General features: G+C 48.4%; 2 protein-coding genes across 15 annotated transcripts in view; one reads left to right on the forward strand and one right to left on the reverse strand.

The window, feature by feature from the left end:
* The window catches only part of LOC101139167 (neutral alpha-glucosidase C), a 139,049-nt gene extending 125,013 nt beyond the window's left edge, over positions 1 to 14,036 (forward strand). For 5 of the 10 annotated variants that reach the window (XM_055363484.2, XM_055363483.2, XM_055363485.2 and 2 more), the window contains 2 exons: positions 1,190 to 1,350; positions 3,344 to 4,490. In XM_055363484.2, coding sequence (XP_055219459.2) covers positions 1,190 to 1,350; positions 3,344 to 3,798 — 616 coding nt within the window. In that variant the 3' untranslated portion in view covers positions 3,799 to 4,490. Of the gene's footprint in view, positions 1 to 1,189; positions 1,351 to 3,343; positions 4,708 to 5,442; positions 5,480 to 6,548; positions 6,662 to 7,632; positions 7,651 to 9,933; positions 10,048 to 11,009; positions 11,088 to 11,492; positions 11,551 to 11,647; positions 11,713 to 12,144; positions 12,214 to 12,304; positions 12,384 to 12,600; positions 12,718 to 12,992; positions 13,052 to 13,444 lie in introns of those variants that run through there. The other 5 variants (XR_008672039.2, XR_008672040.2, XM_055363492.2 and 2 more) reach the window with 5 other exon arrangements.
* Positions 14,037 to 14,537: 501 nt separating this feature from the next.
* ZNF106 (zinc finger protein 106) overlaps positions 14,538 to 21,488 on the reverse strand; it is an 80,389-nt gene continuing 73,438 nt past the window's right edge. For all 5 annotated transcript variants that reach the window (XM_031002224.3, XM_019010618.4, XM_019010617.4 and 2 more), the window contains 2 exons: positions 19,532 to 19,678; positions 14,538 to 19,084 (listed from right to left, as the gene is read on the reverse strand). In XM_031002224.3, coding sequence (XP_030858084.1) covers positions 19,028 to 19,084; positions 19,532 to 19,678 — 204 coding nt within the window. In that variant the 3' untranslated portion in view covers positions 14,538 to 19,027. The remainder of the gene's footprint in view (positions 19,085 to 19,531; positions 19,679 to 21,488) is intronic.

Raw genomic sequence — 21,488 nt, forward strand, 5'->3', positions numbered from 1 at the left:
TACCATCATCTCAAATATGTATCTTTGTGTTGAGAACATTACAATTCTTTTCCTCTAGTTATTTTGAAAGATATATAGGCTGGGCGTGGTGGCTTATGCCTGTAATCCCAGCACCTTGGGAGGCTGAGGCGGGCAGATCACTTGAGGTCAGAAGTTCAAGACCAGCCTGGTCAACATGGTGAAACCCCATCTCTACAAAAATACAAAAATTAGCCGGGTGTGGTGGTGTGCACCTGTAATCGCAGCTGCTCAGCTGGCTGAGGCAGGAGAATCCCTTGACCTCAGGAGGTGGAGGTTGCAGTGAGCCAAGATCATGCCACTGCACTCTAGCCTGGGCAACAGAGCAAGACTCTGTCTCAAAAAAAAAAAAAATACACACACACACACACACACACACGTATATATACACACATATATATACACACACACTATACTATAAATTCTTGTTTAGCTATGTTTGTCTTACTGTGCTATTGAGCATTAGAGCTTTTTTTTTTTTTTTTTTGAGACAGAGTCTCACTTTGTCGCCCAGGCTGGCATACAATGGCGCAATATCGGCTCACTGCAACCTCTGCCTCCTGGGTTCAAGTGATTCTCCTGCCTCAGCCTCCCAAGTAACTAGGATTACAAGTGCCCACCATAATGCTCAGCTAATTTTTGTATTTTCAGTAGAGATGGGGTTTCACCATGTTGGCCAGGCTGGTCTCAAACTCCTAGCCTCAGGTGATCCACCTGCCTCAGCCTCCCAAAGTGCTGGGATTACAGGCGTGAGCCACAGCACCCTGGTGAGCACTAGAGCTTATTTCTTCTATCTAACTGTATTTTTATATCCATTAGCCACCCTCTTTTCATCCTCCCCTCTCCTTCCCTTCCCAGCCTCTGGTAACCACTGTCTGCTCTCTACTTCCATGACATATGCTTTGTTTTAGCTCTCACATATGAGTGAGAGCATCCGACATTTATCTTTCTGGCCCTGGCGCATTTTTGAATCATTGTTAGATGATGGTTTGGAGTAGATACATCAGAAGTGACAGCGTTTGCCCTAAAAAGGAAAGACAGGCTCCTCTGGGACCCTGACCAAGTTCCTGTGAACTATTTTATTATTTTGCTGTGTTAGTCCTGGGGTCTTCCGTTCCCAGGACTCCTCACCTGCTCCCATATGGGTCTCTCTCTTCTTCCAACCTCTCAGGATGTCCTATGAGGATTTCATCTACCATTTCACAAAGTTGGAGATCTGCAACCTCACGGCCGATGCTCTGCAGTCTGACAAGCTTCAGACCTGGACAGTGTCTGTGAACGAGGGCCGCTGGGTACGGGGTTGCTCTGCCGGAGGCTGCCGCAACTTCCCAGGTGGGAGATGCTCTTGACGGGGGCAGGGTCTAAGCCGAACAAGTTCCAGGCAGAAGAAGCCTAACTAGTGCTTATTAAGTCTCTCTGTTCCAGACGTCCACTATCTTATTAAACCTTCCCTGTTTTACTGAGAAGGAAACCACCATGCTGAGAAGTTTGCAATAGGGAGCTGGTAGCGACTTTGAAGCAGGAAACTGTGGGAACAATGCAGATGCTGCTTGACTTACAATGAGGTTATGTCCAGATAAGCCCATCCATCTTTGAAAATACCCTAAGTGAAAAGTGCATTTAATATGCCTAACCCACCAAACATCATAGCTTAGCCTGGCCTACCTTAAACATGCTCGGAACACTGACCTTAGCCTAAAGTTGGGCAAAATCATCTAACTCAAAGCCTATTTTACAAGAAAGTGTTGAATATCTCATGTAACTTACTTAATACGGTACTAAAAGTGAAAAACAGAATGGTTGTACGGGTACTCGAAATCCAGTTTCTACTGAATGTGCATCTCTTTCACATTGTAAAGTTAAAAAATTGTAGCTGAACCATCCTAAGTCAGGGACTGTGAGTACTGTGTCAGTAACAGTAAGGGCAGTATTGGAGAACCAAGTTAGCAGCTGCTGCAATAGTTCAAGTCAGAGATGATGAAAACCTAGACCAAGTCAGTAGCAGCAGAGATGGAGGGGAGAGAGCAGATTTAGGGAGAGCATATTGGGTGATGTAGGGAAGGAAGAAGAATGATGTCAAGATTCCCAGTTGGGGACCTGACAACATTGCAACATAAGACACACAAGAAGATCGGGTGGGTGGCTCATGCCTATAATCCCAGCACTTAGGGAGGCAGAGCCAGGAGGATCACTTGAGCCCAGGAGTTCAAGACCAGCACAGGCAACATAGTGACACCTCATCATTACAAAAAATAAAAAAAAATGAGGTGGGAGGATTGCTTGAGCTCGGGAGGTTGAGGCTACAATAAACTATGATCTGCCACTGCACTCCTGCCTGGGTGACAGAGTGAGACCCTGCCTCAAAAAAAAAAAAAAAAGACACACAAGAGAAAAATATCAGCGTGTTGTTTGTTTTTGGTGGAGTTAATTGTGGGGTTATAGGGAAAGGAATTTAGCTTGGGACATGGAAAGTTTGAGGTTCCTGTAGAATGTCCCAGTGAAGATTTGTAATAGAGCATCGGATGCGCATATTAGATGGCACTTGGTGATATGATAAGAACTCAAAAAATATTTGAGGAATAAAGGAAAGAAGAGGCCAGACGTGGTGGCTTATGCCTGTAATCCCAGCACTTTGGGAGGCTGAGGCAGGCGGATCACTTGTGGTCAGGAGTTCAAGACCAGCTTGGCTAACATGGTGAAAACCCATCTCTACTAAAAATACAAAAATTAACCGGGGATGGTGGTGGGTGCCTGTAATCCCAGCTACTTGGGAGGCTCAGTCAGAAGAATCGCTTGAACCCAGGAGGCGGAGGCTGCAGTGAGCCGAGAGCGCGCCACTGCACTCTAGCCTGGGCAACAGAGCCAGACTCCGTCTCAAAAAAAAAAAAAAAGTGAGAGAGATTGAGGCTGGGATATATGGCTCAGGCATCATGCGTGTGTAGGGGGCAGTTAAAAAGCAGAAGTAAGAAAGATTGCCTAGGGAGGCAGGAAGGGTGAGGTGAGAGGAGAAGAGGCCCAGGACCAGATTCTAGTCACCAACAGCGTTTAAGGGGCAGGTAAGGAAAACAAAACCATCAGCAAAGACTGAGAATGAAAGCCCAGAGAGGAAGGAAAAGCCACACATCCAATCAGTACAGCTCCATCTGAATAAAGGTAGCGCCCCACCCCCCGCAAATCATTAGACAAATGCCTGAATCGTGTTTTCTGTTGATATTTCCTAAGCACCTAGATGTAGGGAATAGAAATAAATGGCTCCGTCTGTCTCATCCCCTTCCTGCCCTCTGAGAGGCAGCTGTGAATGCGTGCTTCCTTTCTGGGGGTGCAGATACTTTCTGGACCAACCCTCAGTACCGTCTGAAGCTCCTGGAGGAGGACGATGACCCTGATGACTCGGAGGTGATTTGCAGCTTCCTGGTGGCCCTGATGCAGAAGAACCGGCGGAAGGACCGGAAGCTAGGGGCCAGTCTCTTCACCATTGGCTTTGCCATCTACGAGGTGTGCAATCCTGATTGGCTCCAGCCCAGGAAACATACTTTCCCAGCGAGGACGCTTCCAGGGGCTTCTAGAGGGGCCCTCTGGCTTCCTCAATACCCAGTGACCCACAGAGCTCCTGGTATCAGGACCACGTGTGTTTGTAACAAGCAAAAAATACCAAGGGGGGCATTAGAGAGGCAGTGGAGCGGGCCTGGCAGAACAGGTGCCTGGGGGTCAGGCTTCCGCATGCAGGCTGCAGTTGCTGGCATTGCCTTCCGCAGGCTCCTCATCCTCATTCACATCTGAAGCATCTTCCTTTCTGTTTCTTCTCAAGGTTCCCAAAGAGGTATAGCAGCAGCAGCGGCCAGCAGTTGTGTGCAGCACTACCCAGGGGGCCCCGAGTCTGTCTGTGGCTCGTCGAGAAGCTTCCTGGTGGGGTTTGTGGGCAGGACTGTGATAGGAGAGGGCCTTGCCTGTGTTATTTCCACTGCAGAGCAGGTGCCTCAGGGCATTGCATGACCCATGACTACCACCCTCAGGATGTGCACTTTCTCCCTCGCACCAGACACTCTGCACGTCACACACACGACTTTGCACACTCACCCTCCTCCACGCTTACAGCCACACACACAGTCACACAGACGCGTTCTGAGGGTGGCTGCCCGCTTGGGATGGAGGAATCACTTCCCTCAGAACCCAGCCAAGTCCTCTAGGCCTCCTTAGGGGTCCTTCCAGCCTGAGGGGCTTCGGAGCTGAGGAGCAGCTGTTCTGGTAAGTGTCCCTGAGTGTGGGGATGACACATTTGCCATTCACTCTGAATCACAACAGAAAAGGAAGAGGAAGTGAGGTAGGGAGGCTATTTAAGCCTTGGGAGTCGGAAGTAGGGAGGTTGAAACTGTGACATGGGTGACCAGGGAGTTGGGAAGGGACCCTTGGAGGCGGCTGTGGCAGGACAGGACGTCCCTCCCGAGGGGCTCATGTGCCCTGGGCTCTCCCCATCTCTCAGATGCACGGGAACAAGCAGCACCTGCAGAAGGACTTCTTCCTGTACAATGCCTCCAAGGCCAGGAGCAAAACCTACATCAACATGCGGGAGGTGTCCCAGCGCTTCCGCCTGCCTCCCAGCGAGTACGTCATCGTGCCCTCCACCTACGAGCCCCACCAGGAGGGGGAATTCATCCTCCGGGTCTTCTCTGAAAAGAGGAACCTCTCCGAGTGAGTGCTGGCCCGGCTTTCCCACCTGTTTCTAAAAGCTCACATGGCCCACTCCAGAGGTTGAAGGCATGAGGCAGCTAGACATGTCTCCTCCAGGGTCCTTCTGCTGCTCCTGAGCCACTGGCCACATTACCCCCATTCATTCATTCATCCATTCTGTGATATTTATTGAGCACCTACTATGTTCCAGGCACTCTCCTAGGCACTAAGGATAGAGTAGTGAAGTAAACAGAAAGAAATCCCTGCCTTCATGGAGCTTAATATTCTAACATGAGACAATAATGGATAGGAAAAACATGTAGCATCTTAGATTTGGAGAGGCGATATGGAGCAAAAATAAAGTAGGGAAGAGGGATAGGAGGTGTTGGGGATGCTTGAAATTTTAGGTTAGCATGGCCAGGAAAGCAACATCCTGTCCCTGGCCACCACAGACGAGCTCATAGCCCCTACCACTCTGATCTCTGTCCTTGGAAGATGCACCAGGTCCATGGGTAGGTGGCTGGGTCATGCCTTTGGGGGACTCTGAGCAATACTAACAAGAACCTGCGTGCCTGGGCTTGGCTGTCGGGGATGGTGCTGACATGAGGCTGTTCCTGGGGTTGGGGTGTTCCAGGGGTTCTCTAGAGGCTGGTTCTGGCTTGGCTGCCAGGAAGCCATGCACCAGAGCAAACCCTCCACAGGCCTCCTGCTTGCTTCTGGTGACACTGAGACCCCACATGTCTGTATTCCTCACAGGGAAGTTGAAAATACCATCTCCGTGGATCGGCCAGTGGTGAGTGGTTTAGATCTTCTGTGCGAAAAGTCCAGAGGGTCCCCTTCCCTGACCATGCAGGGGACAGATGGTGCAGGGGAGAATGGGCACTGGCAGAGGGAATGGGAGTCTGGGCTGTGCTGAGCAGTCCCTCCTTGGCACTGCAAATCCTACTTTGGCATGGCCAGAAGTAATCGGCCTTATGCACCGGGGGCCATTGAGGCAGTTCAGGGGCTGGGAAATATGGAAGAGGGTCCTGGAAAGGAGAAGCAATTTGAACAATCAGAGGGAGGGAACAAGGCCACAGGAAGGGATGACAAGAGCCGCAGCGAACACTGGATTCTGAGACTGCATAACACTGGATTTCACACATAGAGAAAAGAAAGTAAGCTGGTGCCGGACCTGGTGTTGACACTTGGATCCTCCACTTACCAGCGGGGTGACCTGGACAATTTCTGTAATCCCTCTGACTCAGTTTCCTACTCAGTAAAACGGGGATGATAATGTGCCTTGCAAGGCTTTTGTGAGGCTTCATCAATGAGGTGATGTATGTGAAGTGTCTGGCACAGCATGGGCACTCAAACAGAGGTGCTTTTTCACACTTTACACCTTACAAGGTACTTTTCACATGTGTCATCGCGATACTTGCAAGGTTTCTGAGAGGTAGGTGGGGTTATAATCCCTGGTGTTCAAGAAAGGAAGCAGAGGCTCAGTGGGGTTGAATGACTTCTCTGAGTTCACAGAGCTCAGTAAGTGGCAGGGTTGGAACTCACATTCAGACTCTCTGACTCCATACTTAGGTTTTTCCGTACCTCCACGCTGAGGCCAGCCCCAGGCAGTGAGAAGCCCGAAGTCCGAAGCACAGAGTGCTGTGTGTTGGGCTCTGTGTGTTGAGGAGTCTTGTGACTGCCTTGGGGCTTTGGGCTGTAGTCAGCTGACAGTCCTTTGTGCTCTGTGGGGATGACGTAGGCCAATGGGAGGACAAATGCCCCTCTGAACTGTCTTCTGGGCAGTGACAGTCATGGTCATAATCCTGACCCTGAGCCAGTGCCAGGTCTCCAAGTGCCTTCTGAATGACCACAGGCAATTGGTTTTAGTGGTAGGTGTGTGGGGATCTGTTCTGGTCATCTGGATGCTGGTCATTGGTGTGCAGTATTGATCAGGACCTGCAAACCCAAAAGCTTATGGGAGCTGGCACATCACGTGAGTAGAGCAGGCAGGTGCAGGGGTTTTGATGTCCCTGCACTGACACAGTTGTCTGCAGTTCTCAACTGACATTTGGCTCCAGTGTCGAGGGTCAACAGGAATGTTGGGGCGTGGGGCAATCTGGAAGACGCAGGGAGCAGGGCCCTTGGCTCAGCTGATAGTTGCCGCAGGGATTACAGGCCCAGGGCAGCCTGCCACAGCTGGGGCTTTTACCAAAGAAAATCTCCCTATGTTAAATGCTTGCTCAAAAGTTTTTAAAAAATATTCTATAAGTCAAAATCCATTGTCAGGTCAGTTTGAGAGAGCCATGTTTTTGGTGTTTTAGTAACCAATTTCATTTTTTTATTATTTATTTATTTATCTGTTTATTTTTGAGACAGAGTTTCGCTCTTGTCACCCAGGCTGGAGTGCAATGGCATGATCTCAGCTCACTGCAACCTCTGCCTCCTGGGTTCAAGCAATTCTCCTGCCTCAGCCTCCTGAGTAGCTGAGATTACAGGTGCCCACCATCACTCCTGGATAATTTTTGTATTTTTTAGTCGAGATGGGGTTTCACCATGTTGGCCAGGATAGTCCTGAACTACTGACCTCAGATAATCCGCCCACCTCAGCCTCCCAAAGTGCTGGGATTACAGGCATGAGCCAGCACGCCCGGCCACCAATTTCATTTTTTAAAAAAGGAAGAAAGAAAACCTTAGCCAGAAGATCTTTTTCCTTGTCATATGCAGTAAGAGTAGATTATAAAAACAAAGTCAGAGCAGTCACTGGTGTCTGGGCATGGAGGAGAAAGAATTCTCTTCTCCCTTCACCCTCCATGCCCCTTTTTGGCTCCATGTGATTCAGATTTCTGGACCCTGGAGCCCCACCCCAAGCTAAAGACCAGGATACAGGGAAGCCAAAAGCCACTGGCGGTTATGAGAACTTATTTTTCACTTATTCTGCATTTACTGTTTCCTTTGCTTATGCAGAAAAAGAAAAAAACCAAGGTAGGTGTGTGGGTAGAGAGCATGAAGTGTGTGTACTCATGCATATGTGTGTATGTGCATGCGTGTGAAGTGTGCATGTGTGAGCTCATATGCATCCATGCACCAGACTTGCCTCTTTCTCCCCCTCCTTCCCTGAGCTTCTGCTGGGGCCGAGCATGCAGTAATGACAACTACGATTTGCTGGGGGAAGGCTACGTGCCAAGCACTCTTTTAGGTGCTTTCCATGATTAATTCCTTCCTCACAACAGCCCTATGAGATTAGTACTATAACTATCCACATTTTCAGAGGGAGAAAAGGTACAGACTTGACTAACTTGCCCAAAGCCACACAGCCAGGGAGGGGCAGAGCCAGTACTTAGAGCCAGGCAGTCTGGGTCCAGAGTCCGTGTCCTGAACCACAAGAGGCCATCATACACCATCAGATTTGGTGCTAGCATTTCTGGTCGTGCCTGGTGGTGATGGATCCATCACAGGGGTCCTCCAGGTACTGGTGCTGGCCCAGACCAGAGCTGACACTCATCAGGCACTACCACATTCCAGGCACTGTGCTTGGGGTCAATCCCTCTCTTCCCCCCCCCCCCCAGTTATAACAGTATCTACAAAGTAGGTGCTGTTATTTTTCCCCTTACACAGGTGAGACAGACTCAAAGAAGTGAACTTGCCCAAGGAACAGAACTAATGAGTGGGGAAAATGGAACTGGAAACCATGTCTGTTTACTCCAAAACCTGTGTTTCTTGCCCTCTTTCTCTGGTGCCAGCCCCCTACACTTCAAGGCCTGTGTTGTCCAGACCCACACTCGGGCCTCCCAGTGTGTGCCTGGCAGGGATGCTCCATGGCCACACCATATCCATCCTACACATCCCCCCTCAGACTGTGACCTCCGTTTGCTCTGGGATCCCCACAAGCTTCAGCTGCTTGAGCAAGACACTGCTTAGAAGGCAGAGCAAGCCAAGGCCTCTGGGGCCTGCTGGGAGCCAAAGCTGGGGAGCCGTTTCCACGGGTCTATCTGCTTGAGCTGTCCTAGATGAGCAGCATGGAAGGGCAGTGGTGCCTGAGTCCAGGTGGGCTGCTTTTCTGCTCCGAGAGGCTCTGCCTGCCCAGTTGTTCTCTGCATTGCAGCCTCAATCCCCACAGCCTTGCCTTCCCCCGGCTTTCCCTACAGGTGCACCGCATCCACAGTGTTGGCACCGTGCAGCAGCCGCTCTCCGTCCTTTTCATATCCTTGTCACTTGCACGAGCATGTCTTGAAAATATCCCTTGTTTGTGTAGCATCTTAAATGTTTTTGCAGTATGATTTTGCATTCAGTATCTCATTTGATCCCCACAAGAGCCCTATGAGGAGGGAAAGCAGATTTTACCATTAAAGGATGAGTAAACTGAGGCCAGAGAGGATATTTATTTTTGTTTTTTTTTTTTTTGAGACAGAGTCTCACTCTGTCACCCAGGCTGGAGTGCAGTGGCTTGATCTTGGCTCACTGCAAGCTCCGCCTCCCATGTTCACGCCATTTTCCTGCCTCAGCCTCCCAAGTAGCTGGGACTACAGGCACCCACCACCACGCCCAGCTAATTTTTTTGTATCTTTAGTAGAGATGGGGTTTCACCCAGTTAGCCAGGATGGTCTCGATCTCCTGACCTTGTGATCTGCCTGCCTCGGCCTCCTAAAGTGCTGGGATTACAGGCGTGAGCCACCGTGCCCAGCCAGAGAGGATATTTCTTATATGAGGGGCAGGGCTGGGATTCCAGCCCAGTGTTCTGATGGCTCACCCACTGACCATGCCACTAATCCATGTCCTTTTTCAGTCTATACTTTGCAGGGTTGTAGAGGTTCCTTTGAGGTGCCTCAGTAGCTGCCATGGTGATGTGGGGTGCTGAGGGCAAAGAGCTCTGTTCTCATTAATCAGAGAAGCTTGTGTTTTTATATACACCATGTTTCTGCAGGAAATTTAATTTGAACAGTGTTTCCATCTGGAAAAAAAAAAGTCTACAAAATACTTGACAATCACTGCACTAGATCATGCTGCTTTTAGCATTCTTAGCATTTCACATGCTGAGCTCTCAATACTCTACCATGAGGAGGGATGGAGTGGGTATGAAAAGATAAAGAACTGAAGTCACACAGCTTGTCAGTGGCAGAGATAGAGCTTGAACCGAGGTTGAAGAGCTCCCGCCTATTCCTTTCCTCTTCTCACTGGATAAAGCTGCTCCAAGAGAGGTGCTGTCTCAGTGTGCCTTTTCAGACTGTAATCCTCCCTTCCTTTCTGCCTCCTCCCTCCTCTCTCCAGCCCATCATCTTCGTTTCGGACAGAGCAAACAGCAATAAGGAGCTGGGTGTGGACCAGGAGTCTGAGGAGGGCAAAGGCAAAACAAGCCCTGATAAGCAAAAGCAGTCCCCACAGGTGTCTGGGCATGTGGCATGGGTGGGGTGGCCAGCACGCTACAGGGTCTTCCTATGCGCTTGGGATACACAGGGGCTGGAGGCTTCCCAGGAGTTTGTCTTGAACATCTGGAGGTTTGAATTTGTCCCACTGACCTTTTCTTTCAGCAAGTTCCCCTGAAATTTGGGCTGCTGCTTGGGTGAATATCCCAGGATGGGGGTTCCATTCTAGGAGTGGACTGGCAGGCTGAGCCTCCCATGGAGCTGATCCAGCCAGGATACAGAGAAGGGGAGGCAAAGGCTGAGACAGAACCAGCTTGAGAGCGGAGGCGCAACTCTTGTCTCCTGGTGGCCTTGAGCATTTCACAATAGGGGGATAAAGGATAGGAGCAGAAAAGTGGGGCTGACATCAGAAATGGGGTCCTCTAGAGCTCACGGGAGGGTGTTAGATTGGAGTGGGAGCTTAGTGGAGGTGAGCCTTAGAGGCAAAAGTCTCCAGACCAATCCAGGGCCCCTCTTCTATCCGGGGGGCCCTCTTCTGTCTGGGAGCCCCTCTTCTATCCGGGGCCTCATGCAGTGGGGCCTAGGGGAGGTTCTCTGAGGACTTGGCCTCGATGACAGGGTGGCTGGAGGAATCAGAACGGTCAGACCTTCTTTGACCTGCGGGCACCTTTAGTTGGAATGGTCAGGCCTGGGATGGTGGAGGGGGCTCTTGCAGGTGGGGACTGGGGTGGCGGGGAGGAGGCTGTATGGCCGCCATATCTCCTTTGGCTGGGGGCGTCAGGGCTGGAGAGGTGTGAAGAGTCCCTGAGGCCTCGATGCATCTCACTCCAGCTCACCAGGTCTGCATTTGCCCCTGTCCCCAGCTCCTGCTGCCACCTCCGGCCGTTTTAGGCACTTGGCTCCCTTGGCCCAGAGGAGCTTGCCTCACAGGCCTGTGCACCTCTGACCCCTGTGAACCAGTTTTCCTTTGTGCCTCCACAGCCACAGCCTGGCAGCTCTGACCAGGAAAGTGAGGAACAGCAACAATTCCGGAACATTTTCAAGCAGATAGCAGGAGATGTGAGTACCTCCAAGCCCAGGACACCCACAGGTGCTTCCTTCTCTCCTGGATTAACTGCTCAGATTACCAGTTATTTCGTTATTGTTTGGTAGAGGTCACTTTGGACTTCGGTGGAGCCAGGGGATGTGTGCGTAGCACACAAAATCCACAAGCCCTTGAATTTTGGACTGCCACGTCTGCTGGGGGGCTCAGAGGCCTTTTTGCTCTGAGCTGCCCACAGTGGTCCCGATAGCTGAGGTGCAGTATCTGGCCCCCTGTCTTCCTCAGAAAAGCCCGCTTCCCATGACATAATAGCACCGACAGGGATTTTACAAACACGGCCAGCTGGAATTTGTTTTGGAAAGTGTCCGCGCCAGGAGCTGCTGTACTCCTGAACCATGACCCTCCTCTCCCTTCCTCCTCAGGACATGGAGATCTGTGCAGATGAGCTCAAGAAGGTCCTTAACACAGTCGTGAACAAACGTGAGTTGCTCAAACCAAATGGGGGTGGGGTGGGGTGGGGTGTGGGGGGGAGTCCCGTTGTCTCAAAGCAGCTCCTCACTCTTCTCCATCCCCCCAGACAAGGACCTGAAGACACACGGGTTCACACTGGAGTCCTGCCGCAGCATGATTGCGCTCATGGATGTATCCTTCCTGCCGCCCCTTCCCGACCCTCTGTCATCAGCCCACGGGAGCCAAGGCAACATACAGGGTGCCCAGTCAGGCAAAGGGCCCTAATTTGTGCCCAGGGAAACTTAAGGAGACCCTGATTCAGAACATCTTGGATACTCCTCTGAAAGGGGTTGTTAGAGGCGGAAGGGGAGGATGTTGGGTTGTAACTGCCCTAACACCTGTGCTTCTCTCAGGCCTGGGATCCTGCCCAAGCAAAAGTGGTCCTTAGGAGAGCGGCTCCTGGGTTACAGAGTAGGCGCAATCTCTGACTGGTGGTGGAGTGGAGGGGAGGGTTAAATACCACAACAGGGCAGTGGGTAGGACAGCCTGGAGTCTCCTAGACCCTCCCTCCAAATCCAGGGGGATTTTGCTGTGTGCTGTGTAGCCCTGACCTCCCTCTTCCAGACAGATGGCTCTGGAAAGCTCAACCTGCAGGAGTTCCACCACCTCTGGAACAAGATTAAGGCCTGGCAGGTGGGAAGAGAAAATGAAGTGTGGGAGTCAAGAATGGGGTTGATTTGGAGATTCAGTGTGTGACCTCCATCCTCAAATTTTCTATTGCCAGAAAATTTTCAAACACTATGACACAGACCAGTCCGGCACCATCAACAGCTACGAGATGCGAAATGCAGTCAACGACGCAGGTGCTGAGAAGGAAGGGGTGGCAGGGATGTGGACCCGAGACAGTGGGAGCAGGAATGGGAGGGGACTAGGCTACTAGGGCCCCACTAGAGAAAGGAGAGGGAAAGGGCTTCTCACTTTCCCTTCCCAGGTCACAGAGTGGCCGAGAGGCAGGGAAAATAGAGGGCAGGCCCAAGGCCTCCAGCTCCACGTCCACCTCTAACATGGTCCCCTCCACAGGATTCCACCTCAACAACCAGCTCTATGACATCATTACCATGCGGTACGCAGACAAACACATGAACATCGACTTCGACAGTTTCATCTGCTGCTTCGTTAGGCTGGAGGGCATGTTCAGTAAGTGGGAGAGGGGGGCTGCCCTCTGCTCTCTTGCAGGGGCAGTTGTGGCAACAGGCATCTCACCTGATAATCTCCAGTCTGCTCCATCCAGGCTGAACAAGGGCCAATGACCTCTTTAGGCCCAGAAAGGGAGGGTTACTGGTGATTCTCTGCCTGCAGATCTTTGTGCTGATGAGGGACAGCACTGGGCACATGGTCCTCTGAGGGGAAGTTACAGTAGTAGAGGCGGAGTGCGCCTGTAACTGGCCTCTGGCCTGTGCATTCTTTCACAGGAGCTTTTCATGCATTTGACAAGGATGGAGATGGTATCATCAAGCTCAACGTTCTGGAGGTAAAGCATAGGCACAGCACATTCCTCCTACACATTAAAACTCAAGGTGGAGGGGTCAACGGGGCGGACTGGACCCAGGGTGTGCTCCTCATTTCCACACAGTGGTGGAGGGAAGGGATAGGAACAGAACATGGAGGGAGGCTCAGCGGGCTCCCAGGACACACGCACTTGAGGCCCAAAAGGATCTCTGCTCCCCCGGTCACTTGATGTGGGAAAACATGCACCTTCTTAGGGAAGATCTAGGAGAAAGGAAACAGTAAGCCACTGCTTCTTGGAAAATCTTCTGGGGGTCTGACCTGCTGGGACTGTTCTCTTTCCTCTTGCCCCATAAGATTCCTAGGGCGGGGGGTCACTCTTTTCTGATCTACATTCTGATCTTGGGACTTCTTTCAGTGGCTGCAGCTCACCATGTATGCCTGAACCAGGCTGGCCTCATCCAAAGCCATGCAGGATCACTCAGGATTTCAGTTTCACCCTCTATTTCCAAAGCCACTTACCTCAAAGGACCCAGCAGCTACAACCCTACAGGCTTCCAGGCACCTCATCAGTCATGTTCCTCCTCCATTTTACCCCCTACCCATCCTTGATCGGTCGTGCCTAGCCTGACCCTTTAGTAAAGCAATGAGGTAGGAAGAACAAACCCTTGTCCCTTTGCCATGTGGAGGAAAGTGCCTGCCTCTGGTCCGAGCCGCCTCGGTTCTGAAGCGAGTGCTCCTGCTTACCTTGCTCTAGGCTGTCTGCAGAAGCACCTGCCGATGGCACTCAGCACCTCCTTGTGCTAGAGCCCTCCATCACCTTCACGCTGTCCCACCATGGACCAGGAACCAAACCAGCACTGGGTTCTACCTCGTTATTTTAGGAGAGGCCTGCTGTGGGGTAAACTAACTCAGTGGAATAGGGCTGGTTACTTTGGGCTGTCCAACTCGTAAGTTTGGCTGCATTTTGAAAAAAGCTGATCTAAATAAAGGCATGTGTATGGCTGGTCCCCTTGTGGTTTGTTGTCTCACATTTAGATATCAGCCATGCATGACTGAATGGCTTCCAATCATACACTCACCTATCACCTACAAGAGAACAATGAAAAACACACACAAAAACAAAATCTTGAATTTTGTAATCATGCCTATTGCTATTTCTTGAGCATAAGAATGGCTCAGATACTTTCCAAAACATAAAAGGAAGGCAGAGGAATAGCTGTTGCTGTAAAAGACATCAAGAATAAATGGGTCATGTACAACGGGAGGGGCCGGTTACCTGAATAATGGAGTGGAGATTGAGCTATCCTAGCTCCTCTGCTCACTAACTGACCTGTCGCATGACCGTGGACAAAACCCTGAACGCAGCTGTTTGCTAAACTTCTCTGGACCGTGGCCTGCGGCATATCTATAGGCATCCTGTGTTTTCCACCCAGTTTCCTTCTTCCTCGCTAAGCCAACGTGGAAAGGGCTGGCCGTGAATATGCAGACAAGGTAACGAAAGTAAACCGTCAATTAGTAAAAGTACTTTATTTTCCTCTTGTATTTGCTTTATATCTTGCTTTACAAAGTTACGAAGTTCACAGCTTTATACCAAAATGTAAGAAGGCTATTTGCTTATAAACATTTTTGCAGTCAGGTGTCATCTGATTTCATTCTTCTAATCCATATTCAATATTAAAAAAATCAGAAACCAAGGGTGCTGGAGCAGCTCTAGGGCATATATTTCTCTTAAATAGGAGAAAGATTTTCAACAGCTTTTCCTCCTTGACCGCCTCCTTTCCCAATTTATTTGGGTCACTACCTTGAATTTAGAGTGAATCTGGGAAATGCAGTCACCAGGTAACCCAGCGGGGCCATATACTTGGGCTTGGAGGTGAGGTTAGAGGTTACTGTCTAGTACAGTAGGTCTGGTTTCTATGAGGAGCTCATATCCACTTGCATAAGGAAACCTAGTCTATCCCAAGTCACCTCCACCACAACTTCTATTCCTGTCTATTAGACCACGTCTCTTAAACCCGAGGAACCTGATGATTTGGGGGCAGGGATAAAACCATTATTTTATAAATGTGGCAGGTATGGCCTTCGTAATTCTAGAAGCTCCCGTTTAGGTAACAGAAACAAAATTTAGATGTAAGCATAAACTGCAGTTATTTGAGCAAACCAGAGCGTATGTGCTGTTCAAATCCCACTTCAAAATATACTTCAATCTCACCTCCAATGAATTCTCTTCCATAAAATAAACCATTCCACTAAGTATATACCTACTCCCACCAAATCATCCACATGCCTCATCACTAAAGTTGTCCCTTGTATAATCTACCAGAAAAAAGACAAAATAAAACCTGTGTTAAGCAAATAATCACTTAAACAGTAATAATATTGCCTCTAAATTAAAGGTAAGTCAGGAGCTGAACACTCAACTGTTAACTCTTCTGGGGAAGAAAAAAATTTTTCCCACAAAAGCAGGAGTGCAGTAGTAAGTAATGACTTTCTCTCAGATTCAAGTAACATCAGGTCAAGATAACCTTTGCTGTTAGAGTTTTGTTTGCATGGTGTGGAACTGCTTTATAAACTGAGTAGAGACGTATGCCAAAATTATTTTTAACCTAATTAAAAACTTTCACAGAAAACTTGAAGTGACTGATACTTTATCACAACGAACTGCCATTTAAACACTAGCATAGGTACACAAAAAGATTTATACTATGGTTTTCTTGGCTTTAAGCCATTAGAATTAGACAAAAGCAACCGAGAGTAACATTCTAAAAGTGGCTCCAACTACTTTAAAGACATGAGTCAGTTTTTGTCAGGTCATTTAATGGTTTCCTTCCTTCACAAAGCCACTAAATGCCAGAGTCAACACACATCCCTGAGCCATAGTTCTTCTCTGGGGGAAACAGGGTTATAATCAGTCACAACACTGTGGAAGACATTAAAAAAAGAAGGCAAAGTTCTGCATCATTTTCAAGACTCTTGTAAGTAGTAACACACAGCCATAAGCAGCCAAAATGCTTATGGTCCCTTTATTTCTTAATAGAGGGCTAGAACGGTTCATTTTGGGTAACACACTAATCTGGTGTTAAAAGAATTTCATGTGTTCTTGAAACAAAGGCATACTGCCACTGCTTCAAAAAGAGCCTTTGTGAAATGAAGAAAAATATGACAAACACAGGTTCCCACACGTACACATACATACAAAGGAACCTGCACACACACTTGCACACACACAGGCAGGTATAGGCACACAGTTCCACCAAAGCGAAGTCCAAATCAGAGTTCTTACCGATTCTACCAGTCTGTAATACTCTCAGAAGTTCCCCACAGCTGCCCAACACCTCACCTACCCGTTTCCTGCTGCACAAAGGCTCCTTCACTCTCATCTTTTCGATACATCGTCAGGCAGGGCAGAAGGGCACTACGCCGCAGAGCATTCGAGGCTCTCTCAGCACACTGCCAGCCAGCGAGAAAATGCGGCTTCACTACAGCCCAGAGAAAAGGGCGAGGTTTAGTCATCGATCCAAATGCATTTTCCCAGGAAATGACCATTCCCAAACCCACAGAACAGTTTGGCTTCTCTGGATATCCTTATAGGAAATAGGGGTGAGAGGTGGGAAAAGCTTCTCAATCTCATACAGAAACACCACAAATATTTAATACACCTTTTGCAACAAGATCTTCTCTGTTCTCCATTAAGCATCATGTAGATCTCACTAGTGTGGTTAACAAAATGGCTTTCCCCAAGGACAGAAGTCAAGAGCTTGTGGGGCCATATATTATCTAGTACTAGGCCATTCATTATCTCCTAGATTAACTCTTTTTTTTCTTTTTTTGAGGTGGAGTTTCACTCTTGTCGCCCAGGCTGGAGTGCAGTGGTATGATCTTGGCTCACTGCAACTTCTACCTCCAGGGTTCAAGTGATTCTCCTGTCTCAGCCTCCTGAGTAGCTGAGACTACAGGCACATACCACCACACCCAGCTAATTTTTGTATTTTTAATAGAGACGGGTTTTCACTGTGTTGGCCAGGCTGGTCTCGAATGCCTGACCTTGAGTGATCCACCCGCCTCGGCCTCCCAAAGTGCTGGGATTACAGGTGTGAGCCACCAGGCCCGGCCTCCTAGATTAATTCTTGACATTTTTTGGATCAAGTAAGAATCACTGGAGCCTTTCCTGGAAAAAAGAACACATACTCAGTCTCACACACAATTTCTGGGGGCTCACAGACCCTCTTGAAGCCTATCCATGAACCCCCTGGTGAAGTCCCCTTGCCCGATAACCTGAGGGAAGACATGTGAGTGATGTATGTGCACTAACAGGGGCGAAGACAGATCTGGATGCTCTGCAATCCCAGAGAGCATGAGGCACCATGTCCCAAAGCTTGGTATGTGGCCCTGGGCTCCTCCCCCTAATTTTCTCTCTCTGAAGCTTTCTGAGTTTTTTGTTTTTTTTTTTTTTGAGACGGAGTCTCACTCTGTCACCAGGCTGGAGTGCAGTGGCGCGATCTCGGCTTACTGCAATCTCTGCCTCCCGGGTTCAAGCGATTCTCCTGCCTCAGCCTCCTGAGCAGCTGGGATTACAGGCGCCCACCACGCCCGGCTTTTTGTATTTTTAGTAGAGACGGGGTTTTGCCATGTTGGCCAGGCTGGTCTCCAACTCCTAGCCTCAGGTGATCTGCCTGCCTCAGCCTCCCAAAGTGTTGGGATAACAGGCGTGAGCCACCATGCCCGGCCACTTTCTGAGTTTTGAGGATCCAGAAACAAAAGGCTGGAAAGCAACACTTCTACAGGTTTACTGATGAGTCCGGAGAAAATCCAAAAACAAAGCCCCACTGAGGGTTTGTGAATTTGGCTGTTCTCAGTGGCCAGGCAGAGTCTCTGCTCCACTCTTCTTTCCCAGCTAGCAGGGAAGTGAAGGCAAAGAACTGTCTCAGAAACAAGTCTCTAAGAAGTCTGCTTGAGGTCCTGAAAACTGTATTCAGATGCTTTATTCTAACCCCCTCTCCCCCACCATCTTAGGTGCTGCACGGGGGTGGAAAACACCCCGTGAGCCCAGAGGAATACTCGATGGCTGCCATCGGTCTAGGCATGGCCATACAGTGGGAGAGATGGAGGCTGGCAACTGAACAAACCAAAAGGGTTCAAACCAACATTAGGCTTGCAGGGTCAGACACTAGAAAGGAAGATAAACGTACACCTCCAGTTCAACAGCCTGACAGGATCTGTAGCAGGTAGTGCCCAGGTTCAACAGCAGATGTAAAGGCAGACGTTAGGTCTACGCACTGCCTCACACTGAGCTTTCTATCCACATTTACAGAGGTTTACTAGGAAGTGGTGTCTGTAAGGACTTGTCACTATGTGATTTGCTTTCTGAATTCCTAAAAGATAGTCAGCAGAGCAGCCACTGTTTGTCAAAAATCTACTGTGTCCTTTAGCACTTAAAGCCAGCTCTATAAAGCAAGAAAAGAGTGACACACACTGCACATAATTGTTAAGAAAGAAAACTATTTGCTTCCAGTTTAAATACCCAGCTATTACAAATGGAGAAATTAAAACTGATCCTGAAAGTCTAGCACTTAAACAAACTTGTACTTAAAAGCCTGACTATAGGTTTAAACCATCATAAGAACATAAATTAAAAATTGCAAACTGAAACCAATAAAATATACATATGATTAGGGTCAAACTGGGTAACCAATTAGGATCTGTATCTTCAATAAACATCTGGAGAACGCAAGTAGCATATATCACTATATGCCATGCTGTCCCAGAGAAGTATGGTTCCTTAACATCTGTCTAAATCTATTTAAAACCTCCAGCAAGAACTTAAAAGTGTAATTTATCATCCCATAGAGCTGCCCAGACTTATGCTAGGGGTATGCCTGGCTAGTAACCACTTTCTCCTTCCTTGCTTCACCAAGAAAGGGAAGAGAGTGGCCTGTGTGGGGGGGCCAATGTGAAAATAGTTCAACTAATGACTTCCCAACGTGGGAGGCAAAAAACTTCATGAATCAATTTTGCTGTCATCTTCAGCGTGTCGTTCAATATGTCCTGCAGCATCCTAGGAATGAAGGGAAAAGGGCCCATGAGAGAGAAGTCGATAGTAAGACAGGAGAAAGAAAGTCAAAGCCAAGGAAAGCCACGTGGGTCCATTCCACCTAGGATCCAGACAGGAAAGGCAGTTAGGAGCCAGCACTTTGCTAACTTACATGAAACCATGTACTTATGATGAGTTGTTGTCTCAGCACAAGAGCACTGTAATAAATCTCCAGGTTCAGTTACTGGATTTGAAACATCTGAAAACATTCTCTTTAGGCCCTTTCTCAAAAATGACCTAATTCTTCATTTGCAACTTCATTAAGCTACCCCCCAAATCTCTGAATCATAAAAATAAAAAACCCTAGGCCCTCCCTATATATGGCAATTCTCAATAATAAAAAAGGTTTGCTAGCCCCTGCTGTGAGCAGTCTACTGAATCCCAGGCAAACCTCAAGTCCCACTAATGTACCTGTTTGGATCCTTTCCTAGCAGTGAAAAAAGCATCGCAGTTCTTCCAGCGACATTTCAGAGTCTGGAAGTTGGGATTAGTGTGGTCGGTCAGCAAGTGTTGTTTTAAATGATCTACAACGCCAAATATCAGAGAGCAACCATGCCACTGGAGAGAAAGAAAATGAGGAGACTCGGTGAAAAAGGGTGCAGTGAACGTGAATCAGAACAGCCCCCACCTGGATCCCATAAGCACTATGGAAGCCAAAAGCCAGCCCCTTATTTCAAATTTATTCTTGGCTAGAAAAGACAACAAAGCCAAGGCAACCAAAATATCAGTATAATGAGGAACCTTGAAAATACTGGAAAAATCTTTTGATATTTTGAGAGGGCACAGCACTAACATAGCAATTACAACTTCTTAAATCAGGAAAAGGCCAGCAAATATTTATGGGTAAATTACCATAAAATTCTGTTTAAACTGTATTTTTTGATGTTGCCATCATAAAATTGAGTTTCTATCTTAGTTTATTCAATACAAAAGGCAAATACCTTTCCTATAATATCGAAAGGGCTTTTTTTTTTTTTTTTTTTTTTTTGAGATGGAGTTTCACTCCTGTTGCCCAGGCTGGAGTACAGTGGCACAATCTCGGCTCACTGCAACCTCTGCCCCCTGCCCCCTGGGTTCAAGCAGTTCTGCTGCCTCGGCCTCCCAAATAGTTGGGATTACAGGCGTGCACCACCACGCCCAGTTAATTTTGTATTTTTTTTTTTTTTTTTAAAGTAAAGACAGGGTTTCACCATGTTGGTCAGGCTGGTCTCAAACTCCCAACCTCAAGTGATCCACCCATCTTGGCCTCCCAAAGTGCTGGGATTACAGGCGTGAGCCACCGCACCCCGCCCGAAAGGGCTATTTTTAACAATTCTAAGAACTGTTGAATGTAAATGTGAAAATAAAAATGTCTGATAAAGAAAACTACATTTGTGGAAATATTTATTGTAGAATACTGTGTTTGCCATGGAAGCCTGACTTTACTCACAACCTTTGTCACTTGAATCTCAATCTTATGAATACCTATTTTTTAAGCTATAATTTTACTTATAAACGTGGCTTAATTTCATGTATTAGAAAGCATAAGCTAGTGTCTTATGCTTCCTAAGTGGTGGCTCAGTGGGATTACACCCTGTAATCCCAGCACTTTGGGAGGCCGAGGTGGGTGGTTCACTTCAGCCCAGGAGCTCGAGACCAGCCTGGGCAACATAGTGAGACCCTTTCTCTACCAAAAAAAAAAAAAAAAAAATACAGGCTGGGCGTGGTGGCTCACACCTGTAATCCTAGCACTTTGGGATGCCGAGGCGGGCGGATCACCTGAGGTCAGGAGTTCAAGACCAGCCTGGCCAACATGGTGAAACCTGACTCTACTAAAAATACAAAAATTAGCCAGGCGTGTGGCATGTGCCTGTAATCTCAGCTATCCAGGAGGCTGAGGCAGGAGAATCGCTGGAACTTGGGAGGTGGAGGCTGCAGTGAGCCAAGATTGTGCCACTGCACTACAGCCTGGGTGACAGAGCGAGACTCTGTCTCAGAAAAAAAATAAATAATAAAAATAATACAAAAATTAGCTGGGCATAGTGGCACATGCCTATAGTCCCAGCTACCAGGGAGGCCGAGGTAGGATGATTGCTGGAGCCTGGGAGGTTGAAGCTGCAGTGACTGTTGTGACCACACCACTGCACTCCCGCCTGAGTAACATAACAAGACCCTGTCTCAGAAAAAAAAGAAAAGAAAAACAAGGAAGCACAAAGACTCTCTGTCTTGGCTTTTCCCTACAGGCTTGTTGGTAAAGTCTTGTGATTCTAATTCGAACACGTTTATTTCTTAAAAGTAATGCAGGCCGGGCACTGTGGCTCATGCCTGTCATCCCAGCACTTTGGGAGGCCGAGGCAGGTGGTTCACAAGGTCAGGAGTTCAAGACCAG

The sequence above is a fragment of the Gorilla gorilla genome, chromosome 16, assembly GCF_029281585.2.
Source record: "Gorilla gorilla gorilla isolate KB3781 chromosome 16, NHGRI_mGorGor1-v2.1_pri, whole genome shotgun sequence".
In the NCBI taxonomy this organism is placed as follows: Eukaryota; Metazoa; Chordata; class Mammalia; order Primates; family Hominidae; genus Gorilla; species Gorilla gorilla.